Source organism: Oryctolagus cuniculus, chromosome 13 (assembly GCF_964237555.1).
Source record: "Oryctolagus cuniculus chromosome 13, mOryCun1.1, whole genome shotgun sequence".
NCBI lineage: Eukaryota > Metazoa > Chordata > Mammalia > Lagomorpha > Leporidae > Oryctolagus > Oryctolagus cuniculus.
In genome coordinates, this window is record NC_091444.1 from 75,938,623 (window position 1) to 75,951,707 (window position 13,085).

Consider the following 13,085-nt stretch of genomic DNA (forward strand, 5'->3'; position numbering starts at 1 on the left):
CTAGTTTCTGTTTCTCTGACTTTTCTCAAAATTAAAGGAAACTTCAGTGCACTGAAATGAAGCCTTGTGTCTATAAGAGGTTCTTAGTTGATAAAGGTAGGATATAAACAGCCAAAGGGTAGGAATGGATTATTAACTGGGATTCAGGGAGAGAAAGATGAGCTCAGAGGTGCAGTATATTTGAACGTGAATTCCCCAAGTGCTACAAAAGTTAATTCTAAATCTCGAAATCTGCGAGCAGTTAGGCTTGTGGTGTCTTTGGAAGGGAGAAGTCGTTTCAAGAATGCAGGGTTTAGAAGAAATACAGCAAATCGATAGATTTGACTAGGTTATAAAGACATTCTGTATGTCCAGAGAAACCTTGCAAGGGAAGATATTTGCGATCGTTTTGGGAGATAAAATACTTAGGACTCATAAAGGTCCTTGAAAGATGCCAGTGGAGTTAAGATGTGAGAAGGATTGTGAAAGAATTGCAGATTTCAGAGGCAGGCTACTCTTTTGTGGTAATCCACTTGGAAAAGGTGAAAGGCTGCAATGTTTATAGCTGAGCAGAATATTGTGTTTGGACGTCTTCAGGCATCCCTGCTCGTCCAAGTGTAAATGAGTATAGCAGCCCTGGCAGCGCTGTAACAGCACGAGTCGAGACCTTTATATTCTGGTATCTGTTCCCAGTCATGTCACTTCTGGGATTCCCCGTTAAGGAGACATCAGCGATGTAGGATTTCTGGCTGGAGTTGATGACCACCGGACTGCTTATAATGGTGATACTTTAAACAAAACAACTTAAGTCTAGACACGGTAAATAAATTACCCTATTCATATTACAATGAACATTATGCATCCATTTCAAGTCATCTTTTTTCACTTGAGGAAGTGTATGTAATGTTAGATAAATAAGGGCTTACAATGATAAATTCTACATGAATACCCCAACACATACACACACACACACACACACACACAACAGAGACTATTAGGAGGAGATACTACAGATACAAAAGTGATTATGTCCAAGTGTTAGAATTATAACTGATTTTTATTTAATCTTCTATATCATCTTATTTCCCAAGATTTTGACTGACATTGTCTATTTTTGATAGGAAGGCAAAAGGTAAATGTGGGAAAAGTCCAAGTGTGATATGCCATTTGCCAAAGTAAATAAACTCTGCAGGATGTAAAAGAAACTTGTAAATGGAATTGTCATTTGTCCTTGCAGAGTAAAGTGAGATTTAACCCTGCCACTCCATTCACCTGGCTCTCTCTTTGGTGTGTATATCCTTACCCTTGAGTTCTGTTAAAAATGATTGATTTGGTGTGTTTAAATCAATGTTTTACTTTATAATCCTAGGTAACCTCTCTGTAGTGTCTGGTTAGAGGCAAAGAGAAAAGGAATTGAGTCACTCAGGAGTCCTCAGGATTTTATTTATTTGGGGCAGGGATAAAGAGCTCTGCCATCCACTCCTTCTGTACCCAGTTGCCCATAATGACTGGGGCTGGTCCAGGTACAGATCTGGGAGCTGGGAAACTAATCCAGGTTTCTCATACAGATGGCAGGAACCCAGTTACTGCCACCTTTTAAGATCTCCGTTAGCAGGAAGCTGAAGTCAGGAGCCAGAGCCAGGAATTGAACTCAGGTGTTCCAATGTGGGATGTGGGAATAGTAACCATTAGGCTAAACACCCACTCCTGTGCCTTGGACTTTAGCAACTTTTTGTCCCATTTGATAAGTGTCATGTCAGGCACTGATACTTAACTGTTTTATTGATAATTACATTCAGGGACTTTTTTTCAGCTTTTCTAAAGTGGAATGATTTTCTTGAATTTATAAATATTTATTTTTAAAAGATTTATTTATTTATTTATTTGAAAGGCAGAATTACAGAGAGGCAGAGGCAGGGAGAGAGAGGGAGAGAGAGAGAGAGAGAGGTCTTTCCTCTGCTGGTTCACTCCCCAGATGGCCGCAGTTATGGGAGCTGTGCCGATATGAAACCAGGAGCCAGGAGCTTCTTCATGGTCTCCCATACAAGTGCAGGGGCCCAAGCACTTGGGCCATCTTCTGCCGCTTTCCCAGGCCATAGCAGAGAGCCAGATCAGAAGAGGAGCAGCCGGGACTTGAACCATTGCCCATATGGGATGTCGGCACTACAGGTCGTAGCATTACCCATTATGCCACAGTACCGGCCCCATTGAATTTATAAATAAATGAGAAAAGGAAATAGCTTTAGTATGACACATATAACTTGGCTTCTAAGTTTGCTTCTCTTTGAAATTACATTGATATAAAAATATAGCACATTCAATAAGAACTGGCTATGTTAGGAAGTTTGCCATGAATCATTTGTGGACTATTAGTGAGAAACTGTTAATACAGTTCATTTAGGTTTTAAAATTCCTGCGTTCTCTTTAAAAGTAACTTGACATTATTAAAATACAGCTTTTTTTAAGGGGGCCAAGAATTGATGGTTATTGGGGGGCATGGTCCAAACTCTGAAATATGGCTTAGCAAATGCAGCCATTTAGTTGAGCTCTCTGCTGTGACAGCCACTAGCTGCATATGACTATTTAAACTCCAGTTCATTCAAATTAAGTTCAGATCCTCAGTTGCACCAGCTCCATTTCAAGGGCTTAATGACACCATGTAGCTAGTGGTTAATTTATTGAACTGCACAGATATAGAAAGTTTGTGTTTGGTGCAGTGCTTAAAATGTGGCCCGCATCCCATATTAGAGTGGCAGGGTTCACATCCTGCCTCTGTTCCTAATTCCAGCTTCCTGCTGTTGCTCTCCCCAGGCAGCAGCAGGTGATGTCTCTAGCAGTTGGGTCCCTGCCACCCATGTAGGGAGACCTGGATTGAGTTCCCAGCTCCTGACTGCTGCCTGGCACAGCCCCAGCTGTTGTAAGCATTTAGGGAGTGAACCAGTAGATGGGAATCGCCATCTCTGTTTCTCTCTCAAATAAATAAACTAAAGGCAAAAGAAAGTTCCACCGGTCTTGGTCCGTACGGACCTCGAGTCATTCCAATTAAGTAATAAGATCTCAATAATTTCAGGTAAGTGTTAGAGTAGTATTTTGGGAGAGTTCTTCATTTGCTTACTCCCTAACAAGACCTTGGTTAGCCTATGCTAAAGTTAGTCGTATTCTTTGATAGACCTTGGATGAAAGGAGACAAGGAGGGGTTGAAAGAATGCTCATTGTATTGAATTTGGCTCATGTCGCTGAGTGCAGGAAATATTGGTACATAGTTAACTGAAACCCCTGGTAGAGTCGTAGGATTGTGGATTTGGGATGAGTCTTTGATGTTATCTAATGAAGCTTTTTCTTATTTAACTGATGAAAAGTTTGAAAAACAGAGAGGTTAAGTGTCCAGTTTAAGTCACACAGCTAGGCAGTGGCTTTGTCTCTCCCAACTTCCAAGTTCACGGCTCTCTTCACTGGGCCAGCACAACCTTTGTGAGCAGGTCCAGTGTTATAGTTCTATTGTTTCACAGCTTTAGAGACCGGAGGAGTCACTTATAGTAGAATTAACTTTACACAGAAGCACAGAGTGTGTTCTGGACAATAAAGTTCTTTTTCTTTTTCTTTTTTTCTTTTTTTTGACAGGCAGAGTTAGACAGTGTGAGAGAGAGAGACAGAAAGGTCTTCCTTCCGTTGGTTCACCCCTCAAATGGCTGCTACGGCTGGCGCGCTGTGCTGATCTGAAGCCAGGAGCCAGGTGCTTCCTCCTGGTCTCCCATGCAGGTGCAGGGCTCAAGCACTTGGGCCATCCTCCACTGCCCTCCCGGGCCACAGCAGAGAGCTGGACTGGAAGAGGGGCAACTGGGACAGAATCTGGTGCCCCAACCGGGACTAGAACCCAGGGTGCTGGCGCCGCAGGCAGAGGATTAGCCTAGTGAGCTGCGGCGCCGGCCAAGCAGTTATTTTTCAAAAGCCCCGCCCTTGAACCTTCTGTCTATGTCTTTGGAAGAAAAGATCCTGTTTTAATTAATAGACAATTTTACCTTTGGTTTCGAAATTCCATATACTTTAGGAATCAAACAGAACTATTATTTCTTTTACAAAACTGTTTTGGGACTTTGAAAAATATTTTTTTAAAAAATATTCTTTTTGATTTTACAAAGCATGTGGATGGATCAGTTGTCACCGGTAAGACTTACCTCCCTCTCCCCACAAAAAACTCATTGAAAGTAATTAGAAATTCCTGTGAAATGGTTTGCCATTCTCATATTTCAGCTCTGTCCCCCCAGAATTATCAATTTCCATAGGTAGTGCCTAGGTTCCATTAGTTACTGAGAGGTAGCTGGAGAAAGTGAGCTCATTTATTCTAGAAATCGTGGCTGTGTGCTGTGAAAAGATTGCATTTCGCTGGACTAGTTCTGCCGCGTTCTGCTGATGCTACCTTTCAGATAACTCCTTAGCTTGTTTCTTTCGTTGTTTTCCTACGCTGTCTTAGCTCAGGCCCTCATTTGCACTGCCTTGTTTTCAGTCTGTTCCCATCCAGACATCCTGTGTGTCTGTCCTGTGGCTACTGGAGCAGGAATCCTTTGAAAGCAAATCTGGATTTTTGTTTCCTGGAAGGACACCCTACAGTGTCCCCCCAAGCTTTGTGTTCAGGTAGAAGGACACCCTACAGTGTCCCCCCAAGCTTTGTGTTCAGGTAGAAGGACACCCTACAGTGTCCCCCCAAGCTTTGTGTTCAGGTAATGCTTTCCTGAGGCCTTACCCGATCCTCACCTCCATGATTATCATCCTTCCTTTGGCTCACCTGCTCTTCTCACTGTTTTTTTTTTTCTGCAGCAGTTAACCTTCCAACAGGCCATAGAGCTTACTGTTTGTTATTTTATGGATTGGGTATTTTCCACAATTAATATATCATCTCTACTAGGTCAGATCTCCCCTCCTTGTTTCTGATGCCTTTTTTATTTTTAAGAATTATTTATTTATTTGAAAGGCAGAGTTACAGAGAAAGAGAAGGAGAGACAGAGAGAGGGATCCTTCATCCACTGCTTCACTCCCCAAATGGCCACAATGGCTGGGGCTGGGCCAGGCTGAAGACAGGAGCCACGAGCTTCTTCTGGGTCTCCCACATGGGTGCAGGAGCCCAAGGACTTGAGCCATCCCCCACTGCTTTCCCAGGCTATAGTAGAGAGCTGGATCAGGAGTGGAGTAGCTGGGACTCGAACTGGTGACCATATTGGTATGCAGGTGCTTTAGGCGATTACCCCTTGCATGTCTTCCAGTGCCTAGAATGGTGCCTGACACTTGAGCCCTGGGGGAGCAGTAGATAATTGGGAGTGAATGGGAATGATTCTGCTTATCCAGGTGGTCCTGCTTTGCATCCTTCACACAGAGACCCCGTAATCCTGTTTGATCTTTGGGTTTCCTGTTGTCATCGGCTCATCTGGCTGTTTCCTCTTGAGTCCTCATTTGCAGTTCCATTTCTCGTCTGATGTTCTGTTCCACTTCTGCGCATCCTCGGCACCCCCAAGCCCACCTCTGTAGTGACGTGGGTTCCGTTTTGGACTTCTGGATTAGGCTGCTCCGATATGTCAATCAAAGGTGTTTCCATGTTTGTTTCCATTGCCTGTTGTAGTGCCTGGCCTACCTAAATCAGTTGAGAATGAAATTAGATCCCTAGCTCTCACCATTCATAACCACCACCCTGGGGCCAGTGTTGAAGCATATCAGGTTAAGCTGCTACCTGTGACACCAGCATTAAGTATGGGTGCCAGTTTGACTTCTGGCTGCTTCACTCTGATCCAGCTCCCTGCTAATGCACCTGGCAAAGCAATGGAAGATGGCCCAAGTGCTTGGGCCGCTACACCCACGATTGAGAACTTGGATAAAGCTCTGACTCCTGACTGTTGAAGCCATCTGGGGAGTGAACCAGCAGATGGAAGATCTGTCTCTGTGTCTCTCCCTCTCTCTCTGTTAAATCTGCATTTAAAATAAATCAATCTTTTAAAAAAATGATGACAAAGAGTGGGAAATGTTAATTACCCTGAATTGATTAGTATGTGTTGTTACGTGTATTGAAAAATGTTAATTTTTGCTGGTGCCACAGCTCACTTGGCTAATCCTCCGCCGCGGTGCCAGCACCCTGCGTTCTAGTCCTAGTTGGGGCACTGGATTCTGTCCTGGTTGCTCCTCTTCCAGTCCAGCTCTCTACTGTGGCCCAGGAGTGCAGTGGAGAATGGCCCAAGTGCTTGGGCCCTGCATCCGCATTGGAGACCAGGAGGAAGCACCTGGTCCTGGCTTCAGATTGGCGCAGTGTGCCGGCCGTAGCGGCCATTTGGGGGGTGAACCAACGGAAAAGGAAGACCTTTCTCTCTGTTTCTGTCTCTCTCTCTCTAATTCTGCCTGTCAAAAAAATGTTAATTTTTAACATTTTTTTAAAAAGTAGAGTGAATACAAATACCTAACAATTTTTTTAAAGATTTATTTATTTATTTGAAAGCCAGAGTTACACAGAGAGAGAAGGTAAGGCAGAGAGAGAGAGAGAGAGGTAGAGACAGAGAGAGGTCTTCCATCCACTGGTTCACTCCCCAGTTGGCTGCAATGGCCAGAGCTGTGCCTATCCAAAGCCAGGAGCCAGGAGCTTCCTCCAGGTCTTCCACGTGGATGTAGGGGCCCAAGTCCTTGGGTCTTTTACTGCTTTCCCAGGCTACAGCAGAGATCTGAATCGAAAGTGGAGCAGTCGGGACTCAAACTGGCGCTCATCTGGGATGCCAGCACTGCAAGGGGCAGCTGTACCACTATGCCACAGTGCTGGCCCCAAGTTGTTAACAATTTAAAAGGTGATTTTTTTTCTAAATGTAAAAAAGTCATAACTGCATCATATGGAATCGCAAACATGTGGGAGAGGGAAGTACATCTGAACGGTTAAGGGATTGTGTGTATTCAAATCCCTCTCCGCTAATTCTCCAGCTGTGTGATCCTGGGCACGCTATGTCACTCCTTAGGTTCCTTATCTCTAATACGGTGACAGGAAGAAGACCTACATCTCAGGATTATTATGGGGAAGTAAATGAGCTCCTGGGGTACTTAGTAATCACCGCCAAGTGTTGGTGAAATAAAACAAAGGGGAGGGTATGCCTGCTGGCATTCTCACTATTTCTCTTTGTCGTGACAGAGGCGTCTCCTCTTAGCAGTAGCCATCCTGTGATGCCAGCTGCTCCCTGTGAGCATTCTCTCGCCCCGTGCTTGTTGGTGGCTGGGTGTTTGGTTGCACCGACACGCTTGCTTAGCACCCTAGTGGTTTGCTTGCGGATTGTGTCAGCAGTTGCTCCCGAGATCTGGGACAACAGTACTGGGTACTGGTACCCTCTGTGAAGTTCAGGATTAGGATACAGAGCTTGGGAGTCCCCCAGCAGCCTCCCTCTGCACCCCCTGCCTCACACTACCCCCTGGTTGTGCTGCTGTGAGCAGCCCCGTGGGGAGGATGCCTCTGGAGGCATGAGGGGCGGGCTCCTTCATGATGCTTTGACAGCTGACAGTGGGTATTGGTGAATGTTTCCATCTGTGCCAGCTTCTTGAATGGGTTCGTTTTGCTGAAAGAGTGACCACTCTTCATAGATTGGCGTGTCTCTGCTGTGTGTAATTCTGCAGGTCTGTCCTCCAGCCATGTAGGTTATTTTTAGCAAACTGATGTCCATGGGGTGAAATGACCCAACCCTGCTGGTACATTGCTGTTTACTGACGTTTTCCTCAATAATGTTAGATAGAAGCCACCTACCCATTGGACACGACCCTTTATCTGGTGTTGTTTCCCAGCTCAGCTCATTGAATGAGCCTGGGTTCGCATCTTTCCTGGGGATGCGTTTTCCCACCCAGTCTCCTAGGCGCACGCTTCTCCAAGGGCTGAGATGAGCACTTGCTTTACTTGCTTTCTCTGTTCTGAGTGAGCACATGTAAAGGAGTCCTTGGGTATGGTGTGGACCTGTCCTGGATGTGATTTTTCAAACAAATCAAATAAACCATTCTGTGCGCAGCCCTCTGCCTTTGCCCGAAGCTCTCAGGTTTTCAGCAGCAGTCCTGGTTGACACTGTTTTGATGTCTGCCCCTGGGACTGCATGCCCTCATCCTGGCTTCACATGGTGTGCAGGGCCCATGTGCCCAGACAGTGTTGAATGGATGGAGGATAATCGAGTTGTTTACAGGTGTCTGTGGGTTTGACTGTCATTCTGTTTGCCTGTTGCTGAACTCATCGTTGTAGTAGCAAGATGCCTACATTGCTGTTTAATGAACCAGTCTAAGTATGTTTACAGCCCCTGTTTTAAAATAGGTATTTTCCTTTCTCTGTATTTTGATTGAGAACTAGCTTTGTATCCTCCCCACAGTGTCTGGTGTAGTATTTTCTATACAACAGGTGGATAATTATATATGTGTTGTGTTCAATTTAGGTGCTATGTGTTTTGTACATTTCCAGTCTTTTTCTGGCTAGTTTTTTGGCATCAATTTCCAATCCCCACCCCCACCCCTGTTACACAAACGACTTTAACACACTCTTTCATGAATCATCAGTTTTGACAAAACCACACAGTCATTTTCAGGAATAACACCGAAAGGGTGTAGGTGTGTGCAGGTATTTGTAGGGGTGTGTTGTGAGAAGGGTGTGGTGTTCTTAACGGGTATTTTACTAATATGTGCATTGCAGACTGTTCCAGTGATAGGTATAGGGGCACTGCGTTCTTGCTCTGCTCACTCTCTCTTTATGGTTTGGTGTATTTTAAAATTCTATCTGTATGTGAAACCAGAGAGAGCGTTGAATGAATGAAGGATTGAAAGCACCATGTGGTTGTGTCTCCCTGCCAGAGCCTGGGATGGCTGCTTGTTACTGGTGACTGCTGTCACATGGACCTTGATGTTAGTGAACTGGACGGCGTGATTCTGTGAGAACCAGCTGTCATTCTACCTCTTTTTCCATCACTGCATCAGAATAGCAGAGCTATTACAGGGAATGCCATGTTCTCATTTCTGATGTGTAGAAAAGCATACTATTTGCGAATACTGATATTTTGGTTTTGGTACCACATCACTTGTGACACATGAGGACTTTTGATTATTGAACAGATTTAAATTTTTATTTTATTTGAGAGAGAGAGAGAGAGATAGAGAGAGATGGAGGAGTATCTTCCATCCACTGGTTCACTTCCCAAATGCTTACAACAGCCAGGGTTGAAGTCAGGAGCCTGGAACTCCATCTGGGTGTCCAATATGGGTGGCAGGGAACTGTTGCTTCCCACAGTGCATAGGCAGGAAGCTGGAGCAGGAAGCAGAAGAGGGATTCCATCCCAGGCACTCTGGGACAGGAGTTGGGTGTCCCAAATGGTGCCTTAACTGTTGCACCAAATGCCTGCCCCCTGCAGAAGGTCTTAACTGCACTGGGAGCTGTGCGTGGGGTGCTGAGGTTGAGGTGGGTTTGGTGCTCCACAGGATCAATGGAGAGGCAGAGATTGTGACCCAACATCACCATGATGGATTGGGGATTGAAACAGAGGTTCTGGGTTGTTGGTGGGAAATGTGTCCGTCCTTATGGGGGCTAATGTCTGTAGAAAATGGATTTTTTTTCTTTTTCTTTTTCTTTTATTTTTGGCTATGCTTGGCCTTTGGAGTTGACTTTGTGTAGAGATGGACTTGTTAGCCTCTGTTCAGGTATTTTCTGTTCTTAGCATTACACTGCATGCTAAATGTCAATGTCATAGTGAGTTGGGAACGACTTTGGAGAGCTTGCAAGTTAATTAATGTAACCTGCTCTGTTTTTTGTTTTTTGATTGCCTTAGGTAATTCTTCCTACAGGATGAATTAAGACCAGAGGACTCTCTTACTCATCAGGAATGGAGAGCAGTTTGTCAGTTTCCAACATGCAGGATCCTTCATCTTCACCCTTGGAAAAGCACCTTGGCCCAGCCAATGGAGATGGCGATCTTGACTCAGGTAGGATTTTGTTCTCCAGCTCCATCCAGCGTTTTGATGTATCAATCAGTATCTCATGCATTTCTAGATCTCACCTCCTGCCAGAGTGTGCTGTCCTGTTTCTAAGGAGATATCAGCTTTAAAGTTATGCAAAGATTGGGTCACGATTGATATGACTGCGTGAGACAGTGCAGTGAGGTGACAGTTATCGCTTCCGCATCTCAGTGGCTTAAGCCTGTGAATGTTGATAAATCATTACCTTTCTCCAGCACACATGCATGGTGCTCAGTTTAGCCAAGTCGCTGTGTACCATTCTACAGTGCCAATGCACAGGTTTGCTGTGACAGGCGAGGGCAGAGCCGGAGAGTCTTGAACCAGCAGTTCTGTTCCCTAGCTCAGAAGAGACAAATGCCAGTTTTGCTCGGCACTCCTCACTCGGAAGTTAGTCCCATGTTTATGCCACTACAAAAGAGGCAGGGAGATAGAATTTGTCTCGCCTGTGTGAGGGAGAGGGGTGGGAGAATCAGATCTGCCTGCACAAAGGATGCTGCTGATATGAGATGCTCCCCAGATGTTGAGCACATCTTCCAGGAAAATAGGCAACATGAAGGAAATTGAGGTCATGTGAATTTGTCATATGGTATTTTTCACTTTATGAAATCAGAAAGGACATAAACAAACAAAAACACAAGAACCCTGCCTTTGATTGAATTTAATGTTTAAGCCATGGATTTATAAGTGCATCTTTTTCTGAACACACGAGGGATTCATTTACAAAGGCTGCTTAAAAAAACTGTACTCTTTATACATAACTGTAAATCCGATAGGATAACTTACATCTCTGACTTATAAACATTTGCTTTGGGGGATTTATGGAAAATACATTGCTCGTTTACTCAGTGGGAAATTTAACCATTTCCCATGGAAGCTGCCAAATTTGTCTTTACATTTTGACGAGAACAGTCAACGATGGAGATTTCTTGATTGCACTGAACTTCGTACGTTAGAGTTCTCAAATTTTATCTCAATCTGGAAAACCCTGAAGAAGGCAGATGCCTTAATATGTTGAATTTCGTTACTATCCATGTCAAAATCAGCTCAGTTGTCCTCTTTTGAGTTTTTCTAGACAAAGGTAGGAGCAAGAAAAAAAAATCTCTTTTCCCCCAACCATTGTCCCCTAATGGAAACCTGGAAATTCTCTCTTGAGAAGGCACAGTCCCATAGGCTGAAAGTTCACCCTGTCATTCTGTGATTGCAGTGCGGATAAGCCTCTTTAGAAGGTCTCTTGCTTACCCAGAGAGGTTCTTTGTCCATCCGTGGAGTTCCTGAGCTTTCCTTGTACTTTTGCAGTACATCATCCCCACACACCCTATGTGCATTACTGTGTTCCTCTCCTCTCCTCTCCTCTCCTCTCCTCTCCTCTCCTCTCCTCTCCTCTCCTCTCCTCTCCTCTCCTCTCCTCTCCTCTCCTCTCCTCTCCTTTCTAAAATATTTATTTTATTTATTTGAAAGACAGAGTTCCAGAGAGCGGTAGAGACACAGAGAGAGGTCTTCCATCCGCTGGTTTACTCCCCAGATGGCTGCAATGGCCGGCACTGTGCTAATCCGAAGCCAGGAGCCAGGAGCTTCTTCCAGGTCTCCCACATGGGTGCAGGGCCCAAGGACTTGGGCCATCTTCTACTGCTTTCCCAGGCCATGGCAGAGAGCTGGATAGTAAGTGGAACAGCTGAGACTAGAACCAGTGCCCATATGGGATGCAGGCGCTTCAGGCCAGGGCTTTAACCCGCTACGCCATAGCGCCGGCCCCTACTGTGTCGTTTTCAATGTTGAGTTTTCCAAACTGAATAAAAGCTAACTATGCCTGGGCTTTTCATTTTCGTGTAGCCGAGATACATTTAAGTCCGAAGCTCATGAATGATCATCTGGCGACCGGATAATTGTTTGCACTGACAGCTCTTTGAGGATGTGGTTATTCTATGGGAAGTTCGGGGCAAGTGTCATTTCATCCTTTGGGGCATACCACGCGGAGAGCCTACCCTGTACTTCTTAATTCCAGGCTAGTTCCTTGCTTTTGGGTGGAGGATGGCGTACATCATTTAAGGCATTCAGCTCTTTAATAGAAATAATATGTATATTTTAAACTACATTTTTTAAAGATTTATTTATTTTATTTGAAATAATATATATATTTTAAAGTATATCTTTTTTTTTTTTACAGATTTATTTTATCTGAAAGTCAGTTACATAGAGAGAGAGAGAGAAAGAGAGACAAAGATCTTCCATTTGTTGGTTCATTCCCCAGATGGCTTCAGTGGCTGGAGCTGGGCCCATCTGTAGTCAGGAGCCAGGTGCTTCTTCTGGGTCTCCCACATGGGTGCAAGGGCCCAAGCACTTGGGCCATCTTCTTTCTTCTTCTGCTTTCCCACCTGCATTAGCAGGGAGCTGGATCAGAAATGAAACAGCTGGAACTCAAACAGGCCCCCGTGTGGGATGCTGGCGCTGCAGGTGGTGACCCAATGCGCTGGCCCCCAGAAATAATTTTTTTAATTAATTTTTTTTTTTTATAGAGAGGGATAGAGAGGGAGAGAGAGAGAGAGGAAAGAAGATAGAGAGAGAATAAGCTCCCATCTGCTGGTTCACTCCCCAAAGGCCTGCAAAGGCCCATGGCTTAAAGCCAAAGCTGGGAGCAGAGTTCAGGCTTCCTATGAGGATGGCAGGATGCTGGAATCAGGAGCAAAGCTAGGACTTGAACCTAGGCACTTTGGTATGGGATGCTGGTGTCCTGAGCAGTGTCTTAACCACTAGGCCAATCACCCATCCCAGAAACAATACTTCTAAATAGCTCTAAATTTTATTTATAGTTTTCAGATAATGGCCCTGTCTTCTTTTCCTCCCCCATATGGCTATCTTTCTTCTTGCAACTTCTGTATATTCTTTTGGGTGGTGTTACAAAGGCAGGCACTTTAACTTAATTTATTTAAGATTAATCCACTGATTGATTAACTGACTTGAAAAGCAGAGTCAGAGAGAGAGAGAGAGAGAGAGATCTTCCATTTGCTGGTTTACTCCCCAAATGGCTACAATAATTGGAACTGGGCCAGGCCAAAGCCAGGAAACTGGAACTCTGTACTGGGTGGCAGGAGCCCACATATTTGGACCATCTTTCACTGCTT

General features: G+C 44.7%; 1 protein-coding gene across 14 annotated transcripts in view; it reads left to right on the top strand.

Moving 5' to 3' along the window:
* The window catches only part of SFMBT2 (Scm like with four mbt domains 2), a 261,092-nt gene that overhangs the window by 22,586 nt on the left and 225,421 nt on the right, over positions 1–13,085 (top strand). For all 14 annotated transcript variants that reach the window (XM_051821572.2, XM_051821569.2, XM_008268056.4 and 11 more), the window contains exon 2: positions 9,780–9,933. In XM_051821572.2, the coding sequence (XP_051677532.2) occupies positions 9,834–9,933 (100 nt within the window). In that variant the 5' untranslated portion in view covers positions 9,780–9,833. The remainder of the gene's footprint in view (positions 1–9,779; positions 9,934–13,085) is intronic.